General features: G+C 49.6%; 1 protein-coding gene across 19 annotated transcripts in view; it reads left to right on the top strand.

The window, feature by feature from the left end:
- Positions 1-20,522, top strand: part of Fnbp1 (formin binding protein 1) — a 104,444-nt gene that overhangs the window by 72,860 nt on the left and 11,062 nt on the right. For 3 of the 19 annotated variants that reach the window (XM_047525434.1, XM_047525416.1, XM_047525415.1), the window contains exons 7-13: positions 3,063-3,191; positions 4,638-4,784; positions 7,790-7,987; positions 8,918-9,100; positions 12,604-12,687; positions 15,074-15,088; positions 19,486-19,595. In XM_047525434.1, coding sequence (XP_047381390.1) covers positions 3,063-3,191; positions 4,638-4,784; positions 7,790-7,987; positions 8,918-9,100; positions 12,604-12,687; positions 15,074-15,088; positions 19,486-19,595 — 866 coding nt within the window. The remainder of the gene's footprint in view (positions 1-3,062; positions 3,192-4,637; positions 4,785-7,789; positions 7,988-8,917; positions 9,101-12,603; positions 12,688-15,073; positions 15,089-19,485; positions 19,596-20,522) is intronic. The other 16 variants (XM_047525418.1, XM_047525419.1, XM_047525425.1 and 13 more) reach the window with 10 other exon arrangements.

Here is a 20,522-nt window from a genome sequence, read left to right on the forward strand (position 1 = left end):
TCTTATTTTTAGAATGGGAAATGTCACTTAAAGAAATAACCTATGCCCTGGCTTAGAATGGCGATACTGTACCTCTTTGAGATAATAGTTGCTATTTTTAGACCAACTTACTAAGAAGTGAGCAACAGGGCTTCTAATCTCCATTTAGCCTTAGACTTCAGGAGATACATTCTGTAAAATAAAGTTACCACACAGTCACTCCAGATGCATTTTTGAAAGTACTTTCAAAGATAATTTTAAAAATATGTTTGTAATATAATGACAGTGACTCAACACTAGTTTGGGAGACTCGAAATTCCATTGTAACATAAACAGAAAAGCTTACTAAACAAAAATAGATTTTCTTTAGCAAAGCTCAGCTGGAACATAGCACGTTCCTAGGCCCAAGGTTCAGAAGTGGATGTTAATCCAAGGCAGCTGGACGCGGGGCTGAGTGAGACAGCCACTCTTCTGTAGTGGCTTTGCAGACAGTACCCTGCTAAAGCATTTCCCTGTGCTTCGGGCGAGAGTGAGCAGCCGATTCTGTAGAAATTGGCTTTAGCCATCTTCTGTCCAAGCTTTTGCACTGGAGAAAGAGTCCCAGAGAGACAGTCTGTCACATAAAAGGTGGCCACTGCATCCAAAGTGTGTTTTCCTCTACTCCGCTGACTTCCCAGGCTGCAGTTTTGACCTGTTATTTTTTATCCGGAAGCTTCAACAGTTCACACCTTGGGGTCCTGAGTTATGTTTCAGGATTGCTGGGTGCAGGTTAGGCACTGACACCCCTGTGAGCTAATAAGCTTACAAAGCGGACAAAGCTGAGCATTAGCGGGAGCCAGGAGGAGGAGGGCCGGTTGTTTTCACCCAAATGGTGCCAGGGGACCTCCGGTCAGCTCTCAGGAAAACATGCCACGCAGCCACGAGAGGATTTATCACCAGGAAGCTTCGATCTGCTCGAGTGTGCCTGTGTGTGCGTGTGTGCATGTGTGTGTGCGTGTACAGATTTGTCCACATTATATACCATGATATTCTGAGCTCTGTTTCAGAGCTGACACTGTTTTAAAAATTCCACAAAGGGAGAATCATTTCTCCAAAATAAGAACAAGAACCACTTCTCTTCTTAATCGTACGTTCTTTGCAGAAGAGGTGAAGAAATCCTCCCCGTGGAGTTTTGTGGGACTTTCTGAGGAAGGTGTGTGAATGAAACAGAGATTGTTTTAGAAGGTTGAGGTCTATATGGGAATTCCCTTGGTTTTTTTTTTTTTAATATTTGGAGCATAATGATAAATGATGAAACCAAAGGTCATTGAAGGAGTTAAAAGTGCTTCTTCTGGATGCGCTAAAGGGACAGATGGCACGCTCACGGCAGGGAGGCTGTTGTTTTAACCCAGGAGGGCCACCGAGTGTCGCGGGGGTGAGGTTATCTGCAGATGAACATTTGGGGCCTCAATTCTTCCACTTGCTAGTGGACGCAGCCAGGACGGAAGCCACAGCATATGGTCAGGAAGGGAGTTACAGGCCACCAGCAGTCAGAATGTGGCAGCTAAAATAAGCCAAGGTTAAACGAGAAGTGGCTGAAACGAGCCGCCCCCTGGCCTCGCAACACCAAGGCCCCAGATAATAAGGAAACTCGGTGGCCTTGTCTTGAGAAGCGTGCTGTACGAATAGGGAAGAAGGTAAAGGAAGTCACTGTGAATGGCCACCTTGGCTTTCCGTGACATGCAGATGAGCGGGGAGCAGGGAGGAAGGGGGCTCCAGCTCCACCCAAGGGCACAGAGATGGTCAGACCCCGCCCAGCCAGCCGCTCGGACAGTGAGACGGGCGTCCTGAGCATTTTCCCCTTGCGTTACAGCGGAACCTCTTTCTGCATGCTTTCTCTCACTCTTGGGTCTTATTTGTCTTTCATATTCGTTCAGTAAAACAGAATAAAGGCAGGCGGCTGGGAGCAGCCCGGGTGCTGGAGCAGAGCCCTCAGGCAGGGGTGGGTCTCCGCTGCGTGGACCTCAGATGGTGTTAGTGTCACGAGATGGTGCCTAGCAAGTCACCTCTAAAGCGTGGCATGCATCTCAGGAGAGACCCATGGTGCCACCACTTCCTGTCTGTGGGATGGCTTTAGAGTGGCAGACCTTATTCAAGCTTTAAAATCTATTCTGGGCCGGGGGATGTGGCTCAGTGGTCATGTGTGCTGAGCACCCCAGAGGACCTGGGTCTGTTCCCATCACCCACAAAAAAATCTTGATTCTGCCTCTTGGAAACGGTTACCCTCCTTTTTAAAATATGAGATTAACCAATATATGAATTGGAGGAGAGAAACACATTTACATGTTTGGTCTGGTTTGGCTGGTGTTGGTTCTCTGTGGTAACACGTTTGGTTCTGAGAGCGGGTCTCGCTGTGTTGCCCAGGCTGCCTCCGGTCCTACAGGGCTCAAGCGACTGTCCTGCTCGGCCTCCTTTAGCTGGGACCAGGGGCATGAGGCACCACACCCGGCTCACACTTACAAATCGTATTACTGATTTTTTTAGGAGAAAAGTAAAGTGATAAAACACAAAACCACACCCTGCCCAAGAAAAGACCATACAAATCAGAACAAGGTGGCTTTCTTACTGACTCTGGGATGTACACACTGAAACTATGGTGAAGCATTCTCGAAGGGTCCACAGTGGTTGGCGCGCCTTCTTAGTGCGGGAACCCTATGGGAACTGGATTCTCAAATGTATGGAATCCCACTCCCCTCCTCCAAAAAATCACAATAAATGTGCGTGTCTACACACACCCACGCGAGCCGAGGTTCCCACGAGAGACACCGAGGGTGACGTGAAAGTGTGAACTGGCCGGAGAGCAGACCCCAGAGGAGGGCAGCACGGGGTCCAACCGGTGCCGCCCGGAGCCACAGAACGGCGGGGCTGTGACCCCAGTTTGCACACTCGTTACCGAAGGCAGATTCACATTCGAGAAGTTTTTTAGAAAATAGCCCTTGAGAAACCCAGCACGTTCGAGTGCTTTCGACCGCGGTGTTGATTCAATGCCGTTTTCTTCTTCTTTTTAACGTGTCAACGGAATGTATCCTCATTTTGGCCCTCAGGCACGGCAGCAAGCTCAAATACGTCACCAAATGGCAGAGGACAGCAAAGCCGACTACTCGTCCATCCTTCAGAAATTCAACCAGGAGCAGCATGAGTATTACCACACCCACATCCCCAGCATCTTTCAGGTGAGGCCTCGGGACCTCCTGGGCTTCCTACAGGCTCTGTGTGGAAATGTGTTGCCTTTGGAATCGCGATCGCTGGGCTTGTCTCTAAGTGTTTCCATAATTCCGAATGTCCAGTGAGTCATTTTTCTAAAATCATCTAGGTCAAGCATTGGCTAGCAATAAGCACAAGATGTAATTTATTTTTATTTATTTATTTTGGTGCCAGGGATTGAACCCAGGGTGCTTAACCACTGAGCCCCATCCCCAGCCCTTTTTATATTTTTTTTAGAGACAGGGTGTCACTAGCTTGCTCAAGCCCTTGCTAAGTTGCTGAGGCTGGCTTCAAATTTGTGATCCTCCTGCCTCAGCCTCCCGAGCCACTGGGATTACAGGCGTGTGCCACCGTACCCAGCAATGAGACCTAATATTACCTTCAAGATTAATCATTTGTCTTTGTAAACCTCCTTTGTGCCTGCAATTTTTTTGTGTGTGTGATAGTCTTAATGAAAAGGATGCTTTTAGTTCTTTGTTGGAACTAAAAATGCTAACAAAAAATGCCAACTCGATTTTGAGGAGACAGTACATCTGTACACTTGTAGGGTAATAACAGTTCTTTCCTTTCGATTGTTTTCTTTTGGCTACTTTAGATTGTCAAAAATAGTATGAGAGGGGCCGGGGGTGTAGCTCAGTGGGAAAGTGCAGAGCAATTGCTCAGCCCAGGTTCCATCCCTAGTGAAACAGACACACACACACACACACACACACACACACACACGAGGATACGAGAAAAGATGTTCTGCCATTTGGGGAATCCTTCATAACTTCAAATCTAGTTGTAGAAAAATATAATAAGTATGGCTTGTTGGCATCTGCACCCGAGATCCTTGGACTAGCAGAAGGAAGGCACACCAGTTCTGTCTCAACCTGTGTTAAACAGACAGCCACCTGCTGAGCTTTTGGCTTAGAGTAAAATGTGGATCAAAGATGGAGAAGCTGTGCTGGGTACAGTGGACACAGCTGTAATGCCCCAGCAGCTCGGGAGGCTGAGACAGGAGGGTCTCAAGTTCAAAACCAGACTCAGCAACTTAGCAAAAGCCCTAAGCAACTCAGTGAGACCCTGTCTCAAAATAACATACAAAATATGGCGGAGGGTGTGGCTCAATGGCTAAGCACCCCTGGTAAAGATAGAGAAGATGTTTGAAGCGGGTTCCCAAATGGTGTCAAGGTTTATCCTTAACGGGCTCTTACTGGAATGGAATTGATTTGTGTGAAGTACACATGCGGCAGCCGCCGGACAGTTTAGCAGCTGTGTATACAGCCGGCAAGCACAGAGGCCGGCAAGCCTGCGGCTGCTCTGACCTCAAGCCCGCTTCCCTCCTAGAGGATTCATTAGCAGTAACAATGTTGCCCCCAACTTCCTGAATCACAGCGGGACCGAGTTTGTTTTTAACACGCTCTGAATTGCAGAAAATCCAAGAGATGGAGGAAAGGCGGATAGTGAGGATCGGGGAGTCCATGAAGACGTACGCGGAGGTGGACCGCCAGGTGATCCCGATCATCGGCAAGTGCTTGGATGGCATAGTGAAGGCAGCTGAAGCCATTGACCAGAAGAACGTAAGTGACGTGGTTTGGGCCTCGTTCACAATGACGTGCTTATGGTTCCCTCCATGTTCTGGGCCACCTCTTTAGTTGCCTTGTGACGTGGCCTTGCCTCTGTGGTCCAGGGCCTCTCCAACAGCAGCCGCCCCGGGCAGGCCCTCCGGGTTTGGGACCGAGCTCTGATTCCTTCTAGTTGGAGTGTTTTCTTGTCAGTTGGCTGAGAAAATCCTCTCTGTGCCTTTGTGGGGGCTGTCAGGAGCAGGTGGGGTGCTCGGCACTGGATGCCAGCAGCATCCCCCCAGCTGTCACGATGCAGTCTCCAGACATTGCCCGGCGTCCCCTGGGAGGCGAGATTTTCTCCGATGGAGAACCTGCCCTGGGACAGGTTTTCCCTTTGCCTTGCAATGTGCTAACGGCCAGCGTCGGCGGAAGAGAGAGTTCCCAGGCGGCAGGTGGAGTTTCTCGTTGTCTCGTTTTGATTTGGGAGTTCTCCATCTCCCTTTCGTTATTACCAGTTGGTCTCGAGCCTCTTCCTTCAGCGATTGCTGCTGAATCCTTAGGGGAAAGTGATCGATGCTCCTAAATTGCCGGTTCCCCTGACTGCACATGCTAACGAGTTTCCTCCAGATGTAATGAGACCCTCTCTCCCCTGAGCTGAACATTTCTTTGAAGGTTTTATCTATTTTAAGCTTCTCAGAAAAAAAATTGTCTCATTATGCTTCCTCTGATCACCCTGTGAACATTTCATAATCGCCAGGGGACTGTGTCCAGGGAGTCTTTGAAAGGGAGAGTCCAGTGGAGTTGGTAAGTGAGGCCTTCTCCTGTGGACACCCCTCCATGTGGATCTGGCCTGTTCCTCTCGGGCTTCTGGCAGTGGTTAAAATCTGAAAAAAGTCTGATTTTAATGTCTTAGGACTGGGAAGCTTCCCTGAACTTGGTTCTGCCAGAGTGTGTCTGAGCGATGTTTTCCTTGATCAGTTTTACCTGGGAGATGATGAGCCACCTGGATATACGGGATCTCCCCCACTTTATGGGGCCCTCTTTTTCCATGGTGTCACTAAGAATTATTTCTCACATTCTTGTTGCTAAATCCAAGGGTACAGTCTACATCTTCTTTGATGTGTGCTGGGATGGACCCAGGGCCTTGCACATGCTAATTAAGTGCTTGACCTCTGACCCACATCCCCAGCCCTTTTTATGTTTTATTTTGAGACAGGGTCTTACCAAGTTGCTGACCTTGAACTTGGGATCCTCCCGCTTCAGCCTCCTGAGTCACTGGGATTGTAGTAGGTGTGCACCACCATGCCCAGCTCCGTGGTACACTTGTAAGATGGTTCACTGAGTGTTACTGAACCCCTGCCTCATTCCAGGCCCCTCGTCCCCAATGTGACCCACTGAGAAGGATCCTGAGCCCAAAGCGGCTACAGCCTTGCCCAGGTCCCATTCAGAATGTGTCCATTAGACCCAAAGCTGGTGTTCTAAATCAGCCCACCACTCTGTTCTGTTTATTTCTAACACGTACCAGGCACTGTTCTGAAGGGGCAGACGGACAGTTATGAAGTAAATGAGAGCATTGTGTAGAATCCAGAACATGACAAGCGTTTCGGAAGAGATGAAGTAGGAAAGAATGATAGTAAGCACCTGCATGGGAGTAGGGTAGAGGTATTTTATCAGGAAGTCACATCGCAGTGCAGATTTGGAGGAGGTGTTTTAATAATTATTTAAATGGGATCAGAGGATGCAAAGCTCCCAGCTTTGCTGTCTTACTCACCATGATGTGACCTTCAACCTCATGGTCCAGTATGGTACCTGGAGCTCCAGCCATCCCATCCAAACTTCAGAAGCCAGAATCCAGAGAAGGGTTCATGCCACTGTCTTAAAAAGACTCCCTAACATTACACACTGCTGGGCATGGTGGCGCACACCAGTAAGCCCAGCGGTTTGGGAGGCTGAGGCCGGAGGACCATGAGTTCAAAGCCAGCCTCAGCAACTTAGTGAGGCCCTAAACAACTCAGCGAGACCCTGTCTCTCATAAAATACAAAATAGGGCTGGGGATGTGGCTCAGTGGCCGAGTGCCCCTGGGTTCAATCCCTGGTTCCCACCCTGCTCGACCCCCCCCAAAAAAAGATTGCACATTGCACTTCTGCCCGTGTCCCCGAGGCCAAACTTAGTCACACATTACCTCTTGCGGTTCAAGAGGTGGAGCAGTGACGCGGGCTGGCTGGGTGGCGTGTGCCCCGTCAGCTCTTGATACTGAGAAGGGGGGTGAGTGTCTCGGAAGACACACCCGCACATCAAGGCCAGGCTGGGAGAGTGGCGGCTGATTGAACTGTGGCCCCCTGAGAACCCAAGCTCAGCCGGGTTGCCTTTTCCTTAAGAAAGTCCGATGGTCATCGAGTTAGACTGCTGTCACGAGCCACATGTCGTCATGTGTCAACCCAGCCGTCTACAGCACCATGCTCGAGAAGTTGGGGTCTTGACCTCTTTACACATTTGTCTGCACTGTCCAGCTCTGGACTCCCCGGGAAGTTGCAGAACCCGAAGTTCCTAGCAGAGTACGCGCCGTGGAGCGTACATTCAGTTCAACAAATGTCTGCTGTCCCCGGTGATCCCCTGGGACCATCTGGGTGCTGGGTAGAGAGAACACAGAAGAGGGCTCCTGTCTAGCGGGGGAGAGGCCTGAGGACAGTGGCCTGAGGAACCAGAGAGCCTGTCTCCTTTCTGCTCTGGCCAGCGCAGGCCCAGTTGCTTCAGGAACTTCTGATGGGAACCAGATTTTTCTGTTACTCTGTTTTTCAAGGGAATTGCATAATCATGACCCATTGATTTTTTTTTTTTTTCCCCCCTGCTTTTAACCAACTAGTTTTTAACTTCAATTTGTTCCTCCAACTGTGGAAAAATGGTTGGAAATCTACGATCAAGCGATATGATTCTCGAGGAACGTCATCTGTGTGAGGTCGACGTGATTCACGGGTGGGGGCGTTTGTGTGTGTTTGATGCATTTGTGGTATAATTTCAGGATTCGCAGCTGGTCATAGAAGCTTATAAGTCAGGCTTTGAGCCCCCCGGAGACATTGAATTTGAGGACTACACCCAGCCCATGAAGCGCACCGTGTCTGACAACAGCCTCTCGAATTCCAGAGGGGACGGCAAGCCCGAGCTCAAATTTGGCGGCAAATCCAAAGGGAAGTTATGGCCGTTCATCAAGAAAAATAAGGTACTGGTGGTTTGGACCCAGTGCAAAATGAGTTTGATAAAGTGTGGAGATTTGGACTTTTAGTTTAAAAAAGAAAAAAGCTCTTAAATCTGTAGTTTCAGAATGAAAAAAAAAATTTTTTTAAAGCTAGAGTGCTATTTCATGCTAAGTGAGCCTTTCTTTTGGTGGTGGTCTGCCATGGGCCTCTGTCTTATTTCAGATGCATTCTCACTTGTGCCGTGTCACCCACACTAACAGATTACTGACCCCGCGGCCCCTTTGCATCTGCCTTTCACTCCTAGCCCCCCGAGGCTGCTGGGTACCTGCGCTGGGCGTGAGGACGCAGCGCCCCTCTCTATAACCACTTAGCGGCACGCCTAATTCAACCTGTGACCGAGGGTTGATAACTTGGTTTTGGATTCCCTTAACATGTGTCTCCATGAACATTTTTCATTTTCTTTCCGTAGTGCGGTAACGTAGGTGCATGACAGCGTTTCCCTGGCGACCTAGGCTTAGCTGGAAGCGGACACGGCTTTAACCTTAGCGTGACTAGCGTTTAATTTTAGAGACTGCCTTGCTGTCTCCACTACCTTGGCATCAAGGTCTTTCGTTTTCTCCCATCAAGCTGTGTTAGTGAGGTGGTGTAGAGTCTCCCCTGACCTCAGCTGGTTTTGGAATAACCAACGAGAGCCGTAGTTTGCATGTGAGCCGCGCATGGGCTTCTCCTGGGGTGTCTGCTTTTCCTCTGCGCATTGCTTACTAACCCTCTCCCTTCCATCCTGTTCTCCATTTGACGTTCCTTCCTGCTTTCCGTTGGACCATGGCCTAAATATTTAATGGTTTGTGTTTGACTTGCTTTGGATTTCAAATGCCATTTGATGCTTATTTTTGTTTTGTGTCTTATCTTCTTTTCTGGTTTTACTCTGTCACTGCCGCATCTCTTACACGTAGCTTATGTCCCTCTTAACATCCCCCCATCAGCCTCCCCCCCCTCCCCCCGCCTCTGCCTCACCCTCTGCTGTTCCCAACGGCCCCCAGTCTCCCAAGCAGCAAAAGGAACCCCTCTCCCATCGCTTCAACGAGTTCATGATCTCCAAACCCAAAATCCACTGCTTCAGGAGCCTAAAGCGCGGGGTAAGTTCTGCTCTGGAGCCCTGTCTCTCCGGCACACTTCCGTTGCACGTTCTGTTCTGCGTAACTTACTTTGTTTGTGAATGAATCCATTGTGTTTTCCCATAACTACAAGAACGAAAAAAGATGAGAAGAACCCAGGGTTCGTAAAGGGAAGAGACACAGAGCGAGGAGGAAAGAAGGGAACAGAGTAGATGGGGAAGGAGACGGCCCACCTGCCTGCCTGCCTTCTCCTCTCCAGTGCATTTCGAAAGGACTTGTCCTCACTTCCCCTTGAAAGTATCTAAGTCATTACATTTTCACCTTGATTTCACCAAAAAAGGGAACAGATTCTGTTTCTAAAACTAACGCCATGTGAGATGAGGAATTGGAAGTGGCCGTAGAGTTGGAAAGTCTTTGCTTAGTGATTACTGAACCGACGTGGGTGTGACAGAGCCCCTTCTCTCCGAGCAGCGACTCGGGGTTCAAAGGGGAAATGTCATGACAGCGGTTTTGTTAGAATTTTAGATGTTTGTTAGATGCTGATTAAGTTCAGGAGGTCAGTACACACAGGTCGGGCGTCCCCAACCTGAAAGTCAGGTACCCTAGTGCTCCACGATCTGCTGCTTTCAAGTGGCGCATGGTGCTGCGGGTGGAGAACTCCACAGCTGGCCGCCAGGCGCAGGGGCTGCCCGGCCCCATGGCAGGGCGTCTGCCTGGCCCACACGAGGCTCCATGTCCCCTCCCCAGCACCAAGAAAAGCCACGCACTCCCTAAAGATACTGTTCCTTCAGGCTACATGTATAAAATGCATGTGTAGCGTACATGAATTTCGGTTTCAGACTTGGGTCCCCTCCCCAGAGTGTCTCATTATATCTTGGAAAATGCAAATATTCCAAAATCTGAAAGAAAACAAATGTGCAGCCTGAACCACCTCTGGTGGGAGCACTTCGGTTCAACCATGTGCCGCTTTCACGGCTGCCAGTGCTCCCCGGTGCTCCCAGACCGTTCACTTTTTCAACCACCCTAGGTACCTAAATTCCTTTACTTTGCTGTCAGGGAAATGGAGGCATACAGAGATGAATTAGGGAGGTGTGCAGCCAGGGTCTGAAGCCGGGGAGCCTGCCTCCAGAGTCTTAGATTCCGCAACACACGCTCAGGGAGAATCCATCAGAATGTGGTTGACACATAAGATGCTCTTATTAAAGCTCAGGTCTGCCGTTCTAATTAAGAGTTATGTGTCTGAGCCACAGGAACTGGTGTGCTGATCCACTATAGATTCCAGCTTAGCTTATAGAAAAAGATTAATCTGAGGCCTCCAAATAAAACCGAATGGTAGGTCTAGTCTAATGCTTCCCCAAATGTCTCTTATAATGAAATCTTTCATAATGAAATATCCATACATCGATGTTTAGTGCATTAACATGTGCAGCGGGGTGTTCTGGCCCGGTCCCCTGGGAGTTGCGACAAGGTTGGAACAGATGCTTTATTGGATGAACATAGTTTCCACTCTTCCCATCCCCTGGGACCTCCAGTTGATGGAGAATTGGGTCACTCTTCCCATGCACTGCCTGATAGCAAGGTTACCCCAGAGCCAGAGTCCGGTGCCTCACAGGTAAAGGCAGACCCAGCACTAGTGCTAAATTCAAACCTAAAAACCTGCTGGCTCTTCCTCTGGAGAGTCAGCTGACATGGGGGCCCATGATGTCACCAGATGACCAGTGTCCTGCTCAGCTTTGGAATCAATCTGCTGGAGACCTGTAAGAGGATAACAGTAGTTATCATGAACCCGACAGCCACATTCCTTTGAGTCTATGAAAAGTACTTCACGTAAAAAACAACAACAAAGTTTAAACAAATAAATCAGCAGATCTATATCATATATATATGATTACTAGACTATTAGCTATTAGAATAAGGGACAGAAACAACATTTCCTAATAGGCAGAGTTCCTTTAATGAGAGAATCTCAAGGTTTTGTGCAAAGAATTTGGAATTGTTTTGCTTTAAGTTTCCCCAGCATAGCAAATGATACATTAGAAATCTGATTTCCTAAAGCTGTCAGGGAGCCCCTGTCGGAAGGTGGGGTGTAGCTTTGGGAGTGGATGGCGGGTGGTGCCGAGCTCTGTCATCGGGCTGGTTCTGCTGGTCTGGACCTCCACTGGCTGTTCATGGCAAATTCCCAGCATGCATGGGTGTACTTGACCGTGAGGCTGTGTGTCCAGCCCCAGCTGGTCAGCCACACGTCATCCCCTCCCAAGGCCTCATCAAGACTTCGTGTTCTGCATTTGAAGTCGGCGTGTCTGCCCTTGTGCTGGGGACTCTCAGGTGGAGCACGTGGGTTACTCAGGATGGTCCCCCTTCACGTATGTCCCTGCAGATGGCTTCTGAATCTGTGTCCCTCAGTAAGTGTAGGGAAAGACCCGAGAATGTCAGTTTTCCATAAGTGTAAGAAAAAGATAGCTAGAAAAAATAAAAACCAAACCATGAAACGGGAAACTGGTTATTTTGATGACTTAAAGGAAAATCCTCTTTTTTATTTTAACCATAATCAGCAAAATGAATTTTATTTCTTATTCTTCACATCTGTGCTCAGCAAGTTTCTGTTAAAATTGTTTTTTCCTAAGTGTTAAGTGTGTTTTCCTGAGGGCAAACCACACACATGCGCATCAGAAGTACTGGTAAAGAAATAAGAAAGGACTTTACTTCCTCATTTTCCGTCAGTCTGTTCTTAGTTAGGGTCAGGTTTGCCATCCCCTCATTCCTCTAGGAAGAAACAGCGAAAAAGAAAAAGTAAGAGAAAAAGGAAACACTAGGAAATTCAAACAAAACACGTCAATCTAAAGTTTAGGGAAATTGATTTGACTTTGAAGCCATCTCAGCCTGGAAGGTGCAGGTTCCCAAAAGGATAGCTACGGCCTCAGGACCGAGGTCTTTGTCACTTCATTTATTCTCCTCTTGAACTTGAGACAGTTTTACCAAAGATAATTGCATTAGAAAAAGTATCCTAGGAGAATAAAAAATCTTGGATTTTAATGTCTTTTGATTTCTCACATTTTGCAGTTTGGGGTTCAGATTTCAATGCTTGTTTCAATTATCAGAGAATAAACCTTGTGCAGGCATTTCTTAGCATAACCAATTTTGTTTCTAAATAATGAAACAGGGTAAAATATTTTTTGTTGTAAGCCATTGACATAAGAAAATTTTGTTTTTCTGAGCATCTTTAAAGATTGGCATTGCCGCTATTATTTGTCTTAAGTCAAAGAAAAATGAGACCAGGGAGTGTCCTTGGTTTGCAATCTATTAAGTATAATTTTGTTGTCTTACATGAAGATTTATTTTCTTGGCCTGTGCAAGGAACTTATATCTAAAATATGGACATTTTTTCCCCCCATATTTTAGAGTTGTATGGAAATGTAGCACCAAAGATGATCAAAGGTTTTGAAAATGCATACCAGTTTGTCGGTTGTTACAATCTTGTGGTCACTTTATTTACTTTATCTTGTTCTCTTGCTGGTTGTTGGCAGACTCAGTCTTTCTGTTTACACAAAGAACTCATGAAGAGGACGCTAGGGAAACCCACGTATGCCTTTGAGGCTAGGGACTATGTTGTAAGTCTACCTGTGACGGCAGGTCACGCAGTCTCGGCACAGCCACTAACCCCATCGACAGGACCAAGGCTGGGGACCCGGGTGCACCCGAAATGCTTCCACACCACAAAGTGAAATTCCCAATTGAGAGGCTTCCACCGGGGTGGGGGGAGAGTCTAATTGTATAAATTCAACGACTGCTTCATCCGAAAAGCTTGCATGAAAAAAGAGCAGCCTCTTCTCATTGGGCTTCCCCCCTTTTTATTCTAGTTCTGGCAAAATCTTTAAAGGGATGGTGACTGCCCTCTGAGATGTCACCGGGTGTGATTTCACAACAGAATCTCCCCACTGAACTACTGCAGAGCCGGGTCCCAGGCGCCACGCTCTTGCGGATGGCGATGCCGTGGCTCAGTCATGCAGGGCCGCGTTTCTAACGAACGGATCCCTTTATGCCATAAAGCTGGGAGGAGAAAAGCCCAGGACCCAGCAGGCTCAGGGCAGAGGAAGGACTTTACTGAGCGCACGTGCTTATGCGCTGCTTTCCACCGTCCCCTGTCCTTGTTCTTGAGGTTAGTACCTGTGACGGTCCAATAACACATGAACTTTGCCGCGCTGCATTCCCTCATGTGTTATTGACGCTTCTGGCTCCTGAGGCTTCTTGTCGCCTGAAACTGACGGCTTCTGAGTTTCTTAGATGCCTAGCAATGCATTGAACGAAGCCTTTAAAATTATTCTCCTAGCTGATGGTTAGCTAATTTGAGGGATCTAATTAAATAAAGACCGAAAACCAGCTGATTGTCCTTCAGAAGTCCACGTGTCCACGGCGCTTCCTGCAGTGGTCCATCCCTGTGCGCTTCAGGACACGGACTCAGGACTGGGCATTCCCCGCATCTGCCCGGATCGATGTCCAATCCCGTCCATCAGTTTTTATTATGACATATTAATTTTCCTCTGCTCCAGTTTTGAGGTTAGAAATTAGTTTGCGGACCACTTAGGAAAGAAGTAACAGAAGTAGCCCAGGAGAGGGCAGATGGCGTGTCGAGCTCAAATGTCCGTCCTTTGCGGTAGCCACGTCTAGACCAGAATGGGCAGGAGACCGGCGTGGCCTGAGTGCTTCGCAGGGAGCTGTTTGTGAAGTTTCTGCTGTGCACCCTCAGTGTTGTCTGCGTGTGACCAGCTTGGGTCACGGTGAGCGGATCTGAGCCAAGGCTCCAGGAGGCCCGGGCAGTGGCCGTCACCAGTCCTTGTGGGAAGTCACCAGCGTGCCTAGAGAGACCTTTTTTTTTTTTTTTTTCCTTCAAAAGTTTTCTTGCTCGTTAAAAGGTTACTGCCTATCGACGAGAAAGTGTTGACTTGAGTCAATCTTAAGAATTACATTTTTAAAATCTGAGTAAGGCACTCAAACCTCCTTGAACCACCAATTTAAAGTCAAAGGGCACCTTCTTTTGTACTTTGTTTCCAACATAGTTTTGGATCCTACTACCGGTTGCCTCACTTCTAGGATCCAGAGCCGCTGAGTAAATATGATGCTGGACCCTCCAGGTACCACCCTCAGCCGAGCATCTTGGGTGCAAAGCCCCGTGTCTCTCCTTCTCATTTGGCACCTTTTTGTCTGTTTGGGTCCAGTAGTCTCTGTCCCTTCCCAATCTCCAGGCAGCAGGATCGCAGCAGCTGTGGTCTGATAACTACGAGGGGACCCATGGCCAGGAGCACCCCTGGGCTCCTGGTAGCTCTGCAGCCACTCTGCAGCCCGCACAGACCGCACTGGGAGGTCAGAAGACCCCTCCCCTGGCGGGAGGTGGTACCCAGTGCTCTGGTAGGGGACAGAGCATCCTTCTGCCTCCAGCCTGGGGCTGCCAGGCTTTCTGGCTCCTGCAGATTGTTTTGTAGAGCAATTTCTGATCCTTGAATTCCCACTCGCCTAGGTCAGAGTTTGCTCGGCGTCTGGAGGGAACGCCAGGGCTCAGGTTCATGAGAGCCCCTTGAGATAAGAATCTCCCTGCACAGCACGGGACTGGCTGATGTTTAGAGTGTGTTAAACCTGTGCAAAGCTTTGCAGGGTGGGAGGGAGCTGGTGCGCAGAAGGCTGGTGACTTTTCCATCATCATACACGTCCGCAAGTGCAGACTTCCTTCATTTGTACCCAGGCCAAGGTGACCAATACCGATTGTAGCAGAAACTCTCCTTGAGGCCTTTCTCTGCCCCGGCACCATGGCGGCCGAGGAGAAGCTTTTCTGGGGGTCAGACCCTCTTGTGAACTTTTGCCCAGATCCGCTACGAGTCATGCTCACAGATCCACAGGTGACTATGTGATGTGTTAGCACGGGGGCCGGGCCGGGTTCCTCTTCTGATGTGTTGTTTTTCTCTCTCTCTTTTTTCCTGTTACCTCTTCAATTTTCACGCGAAGCTTTCTCTCAAGCTGGTAAGCACAGCGGCCCCGTGCATGCCCTGGGTCTGAGCAGGTGTCTGGGTGTGTGTGCTGCGGATCTGGGCCGTGCGCGGGTCTTCCGGGGAGGCTTTGCTGCTCTGAGACCTGTGGTTTACTAAGGTCCAGAATCTAATCGTGACAACCTTAATCTCTTCAAGTCACTAAGAAATTAATAGCTAACCCATGATTTGGTTTTCTGCATTATCGGGGCCTTAAGAGGATGACACCTTGATGAACTGTCTATATAAATATTAAAAATTGGAGGGGGCACTTATTGGACCATTTTGGAAAAAAAAAAAAAAAAAAAGCAAATTTAATAGGTGGAAAGGCTCCTCTCCAGGAGCCGCGGAAGCAGATGAGCAACGCTGGGAACCAAGGAGACGCGCAGGAGTGACCCACCTGCGTGGCTGCTCGGGCTCAAGGTGCCGGGAGGGGGAAGCCGTACCTTCTTCCAGGTGCTCCCTGGATGCCTTGGGGTCTCGAGCAGAGCTGACTCGGGTGGCCAGGGGGTGACCTTCTGGATGGTGCAGAGCCCCTCCTGGGCCTTCCTGGAGCTGCCTGCTCCCCGTTCTGTGCTGTTCCCACTTCATCTTTCAGCTCTAGAAAACGAGCAGACTAATCATCAAATTAATTAAAAGAAACTCTTAACCAACGTAACCCATAACTCTGCTTCAGTGATGGATAAAAACTATGTAATCTTCTCAAATGCCACAGCTGAGAATGTCCTAGAGTAGTGGACAGCAGGAGGCTGGTGGGTCACCCAGGACCAGCACGTTGACACCTGTCCTGGTTAATTTATGCTCATATGTGTCTGTACACACACCCTGACTCAATATTTGGCAACTGACCCAACCCCCCCACAATAAAAAAGAATATTTTGCCCAACGTAGTAGTGCACACCTGTGATCCCAGCAACTCAGGAGGCTGAGGCAAGAGGATTGCAAGTCGGAGGCCAGCCTCAACATCTTAGCAAGTCCCTGTCTCAAAATAAAATAAAAAGGGCTGGGGATGTGGCCAGTACATACAAAGCCCTGGGTTCAATCCCCAGCACTAAAAACAAAAAAAAGAAAAGTAATATTTTATTAAAAACATGTCTCACACCGTGAAGTAAAATCCCAAGAGCCTTAGATTAGAATTATAAGAAAGAAAAATGAAAGGCGTCTGTCCGCAGTTTGAATCTGGGTGAAGGCGCATCGACTGACTTGGAGCTCCCCGGGTACCAGGGTGTCCTCCTCACCCTTCTCTGCTCCTGTGCTGCTATGGATGTGGCAGGTCGTAGTTTTAGGCAGTCTGTTTGAGCCAGAAATCATTTTACCAACTTGGTGTTGGGTTGTGGCTTCATACCCCTTCCCTGAAACCAGTAGAGAAGTAAAGCGTCGTCCAAAAGCTGTGCAGAGGCTGGCTCCCAGCCGTGTCGCATGTGGGGACCGGCCAGGGGCAAGAGCGGTGCCTGCGGAGCCCCAGCCACCTAAAACCTCCCCAGGCATGAGTGGTCCCTCCTGGTACGGCTGGCTTCTGTAAACGGGGCTGCTCCAAAGAGCCAGAGAAATCGCTTCTGACTCAGAGCTAGAAATAAAAATTCCTTCTTGGCAAAATGAATCATAGGTCAGAGTTGTTCTCAGGAATCCGCGCTCTGCGGGCTAATTGGATGAGATGGCCTTGTAAGGTACTTCCACAAAGCCTAAGTTTCTCTGGGTCTAGAAGAAGCTGCTGACCTGAGTCTCCAATGGCAATTTAAGTTCGTTTGAAGCATGGTTACTGAAATTAGCTTTTTGTTTGTTTGTTTTGGTACTGGGGATTGAACCCAGGGTGTTTAACCACTGAACCACATTACCAGCCCTTCTTATTTTTTATTTTGATACAGGGCCTCGCTAAGTTGCTGAGGCTGGCCTCGAATTAGTGATTCTCCTCCTTAGCCTCCTGAGTCACCGGGATTATCAGGGTGCACCACAGCTATGAGATCAGTTCCCAAATAACAACACAGAAGCACAGACTATCTATTGAAAGGGACCTAAGTGGCCGATTAGATGAACTATCTTATCAATTGAGAAAAATCCATTTATGTATTATTTCATTGCTTTGATTTTGCTAAAGAATCTGTGCCATGCTCTTGTTGTTTGGGGACCCATTTCTAAGTCATCAGTACCGTGTGTGTGGCCTCCCAATTTCTTTTTGGCTGTTCTTACACCCGTGAACTCCGACACCTGCCCTAAACAGACGTCGCAGTCCAGTCCCACGGTCCTTCAGCCAGTGAGCTGGTGCTCAGTGGCCACGGGCAGCTCCTGGACCGGACAGTACGCCTACAGAACGCTCTGTGGGACTCGGGGCACATCAGGAGGCCCAGCAAACGTGAACGGAAGGAATGCTGACCACTTACCAGGCGGCCCGACTTCTGAAGCAGTGTGTCTTATGTTGTATTTTTTTGTAACATTCTGACTTAAAAAACAAAAAACAAAAAAACCCGACCTGGTGGCCTAGGCCTGTCATCTCAGCAACTCGGGAGGTTGAGGCAGGAGGATCACAAGTTCAAGGCCAGCCTGGGCAACTTAGTGAGGCCCTGTCTCAAAATAAAAATAGCAAGGTCTGAGAATGTAGCACAGTGGGAGACACCCTGAGTTCAGTCCCTAGTACGGAAAGAAAAGAAAGACTCTGGATATGCTGATCTGCCTTGAGTAGTTTCAGCATGAGCAAGTGTTTTCTTTCTAGGTCCGAGCTCCAACTGAGCAAAGCAGAAGGCAGGTGGTAATCAGGGCTTCCCCCTTTGGGGTGCAACAGCCTCTGGAGAAGAAGCGACAAGTCGGGTTACTTTTATGCTGAAGAGGAGTCTCCTTTCACTTGGTTTTAGCACCCAGTGGAACTTGCTGGGTTGGTGTCCCCCCAACCTCACGTAGGCAGACCCGAGTGGGAACCATCAGCGTCTCACGGATGAGCCTGAGAACAGTAGCCGGAAGGCCTTGGTGGCCTTGGTGGCAGGCTATTGCTGAGTCACGCACTTTGCAGCGTGGCCGCCTGCCATTTTATCATAATCAGCCCAGGAACTTCAGTCACAAGCCCCCGGCTAAGCCGCTTGGCAGTCCCAGCTTGAATCTGGAATGGCATTATCCACTCCCTCTTGCCACCACCCCCTTGTCCTTATTCTAAAAGAATGGAGGTTTTCAAATGAAATCTCTTTTCCTAAATTCCCTGGCTTATCCTTGGTCGTTTGGATACATTTCTCTTTCTCTATGAAAACGGCCTCACTTAAGTGAAAGCACTTGGTAGAGGCCAGGGGTCAGAGGCCAGGGGCTGGCCACGGCTTCCTAACACGCCAGCGGCGTGCCCAGAGGAGAGCCGCAGCCCTGGGGAAGGCATCGCCACACCCACACGTGCCGCTTCTGCCGGACGAGAGCAGGGGGTTGATTCCTGTGCCCTGGGAAGCTGGGACTGGGCTCCGGGGGGCTTCTGTCTGAATGCCCTGAGACCACCGTCAGGCACCAGAGGGACCAGGCTTTGAGACAGCAGAGACCAGAGCACCCCCGGCGGGGAGGCGAGGGAGGATATATTTTTATGTCCTTTTCACCCATTCTCTGAGGCCCAAGAGGCCCCCTCTGTCACTGCACAGGGATGGACACTTTTGTTCTGGGTCTTCTGTGAAAAGATGGGAAGGAGTAGTCAGACCAGGGGAGGCAGCAGGAAAGGTGTGAAGCGGCGGGCGGGAGGGGGCGCTGGTTTACACTGACGACACATGAACTGCTCTGAGGCTGCAGGGCTGCTGCGGGCAGGACCCAGGAAGACCAAGAGGAAGCTGCCTCCAGCCCGAGGCTGGCCATGCCTGTAGCCCCAGGGACTTGGGAGACTGAGGCAGGAGGATCACAAGTTGGAGGCCAGCTTGGGCAATTCAGTGAGACCGTCTCAAAATTTAAAAAAATATCCCAGTGGCTCAGGAGGCTGAGACAGGAGGATCACAAGTTCAAAGCCAGTCTCAGCAACTCTGCAAGACCCTGTCTCCAAATAACATATAAAAGGGCTGGGGATGTGACTCAGTGGTTAAGCCCCCCTGGGTTCAAGCCCCCGGAACACCAACAGAGGGGCGGGGGAGAGAGAGGGCGAACACCCACCTCCAGCTCCAAACGGGTTACTTGCGCGTCCTCACTGGAGTCTGAGGACGTCTTCCCCTCCCCCTCCTCGTTGCTTTTTCTTTCCCGAAACTTCTCAACCAGCAAAAATGGAATATGGAGTGGTTGCAAGACTGCATGTGTGATTCTGCCTCTCAGCCGGGTGCGGTGGGAAAGCCTTATCTGCCTTGGGGAGACGCCTGCCGACACCTGCAGCCCGGTGTCTGCGGGCCTGGCGGAGGGGCTCTCTCCAGGAGCATCTCGGCTTCCCGGCCTCATTCATGTCTGGGTCCGCAGGGTGCAACCCCGGAAGACTTCAGCAACCTCCCACCTGAGCAGAGAAGGAAAAAGCTCCAACAGAAAGTCGACGAACTCAATAAAGAAATGCAGAAGGAGGCGGATCAAAGGTAGGGTGGGCCATGTGGCTTGTTAGGAAGCTCAGGTTCGGCCTGGAAAGATGGGAGACCCTAAAGTAGACGTGTGTGTGTCTTGGTCTGCTGATTGCTCGACTCTAATCTGGGAGACTCCCTGGTACACATGGACTTTATTCTGGGTTTCAGGGACAAAATACGTGTATACCTGGCACCAAGGGCGAGCGGCACGGCTCCCTCCCTCTGCCCCGCTGCACCCAGCTGTGGGTCCAGATCTGCTTGTCTCTCTGTTGGAGGGTGATTAGAGCCAGCCTTGCTCTGGGCTCCCAGTCGTCTCTGCTTTTCTCAGATGGCCTCTAGGAAACAGGTCCCGGGAAGTCTCCCTGCACACGCCATCGGTGGGTCTGAAGAGCTGGCCTGCGGCTCCTGCTGCCGGGTGCCGGGTGCTGAGTGCTGAGCTGTTTTATGGGTTTGATCTTAGGGATGATAAATTGATGTAACATGCAAAAAAAATATTTTTGGCTCTCTCTTCTTCGCGTTGGCCTTCTGGCGGTGCTGGGCGCTGGGCCCCGGGCCTCGCACACCGCAGCCCTGCTGCCTCTGCATGCGACGCCCCTGCTCACATCATGACCCGAAGCAGCCTCGCGCCTGACATCCTGGTTCAAAGACCGCTTCATCCCTTTGCTCTCACGTTCATGTCCCCAGTGAGTTAGTCTGAGGTTCTGTGCTCTCGGCACTGGGCCTCGGTCTGGCTGTAGCTCAGTGGTAGAGGACTCGCGCAGCTTCCGTGAGTGCCTGGGTTCAGACCCAGCACGGCAGAAGGAGAAGGAAAACTTAACCATACAAAAGACAGTGCCCACAGAACTGGCACGAGACTAGCTGCAGTGCACACACAAGTGCACCTCAAGAATGATCCCTTTATCCCTGGTACCACGACTCCTAAAACAGTCACTTTGTAAACAC

The sequence above is a fragment of the Sciurus carolinensis genome, chromosome 14 (genome assembly GCF_902686445.1).
Source record: "Sciurus carolinensis chromosome 14, mSciCar1.2, whole genome shotgun sequence".
NCBI classification, from domain to species: Eukaryota; Metazoa; Chordata; class Mammalia; order Rodentia; family Sciuridae; genus Sciurus; species Sciurus carolinensis.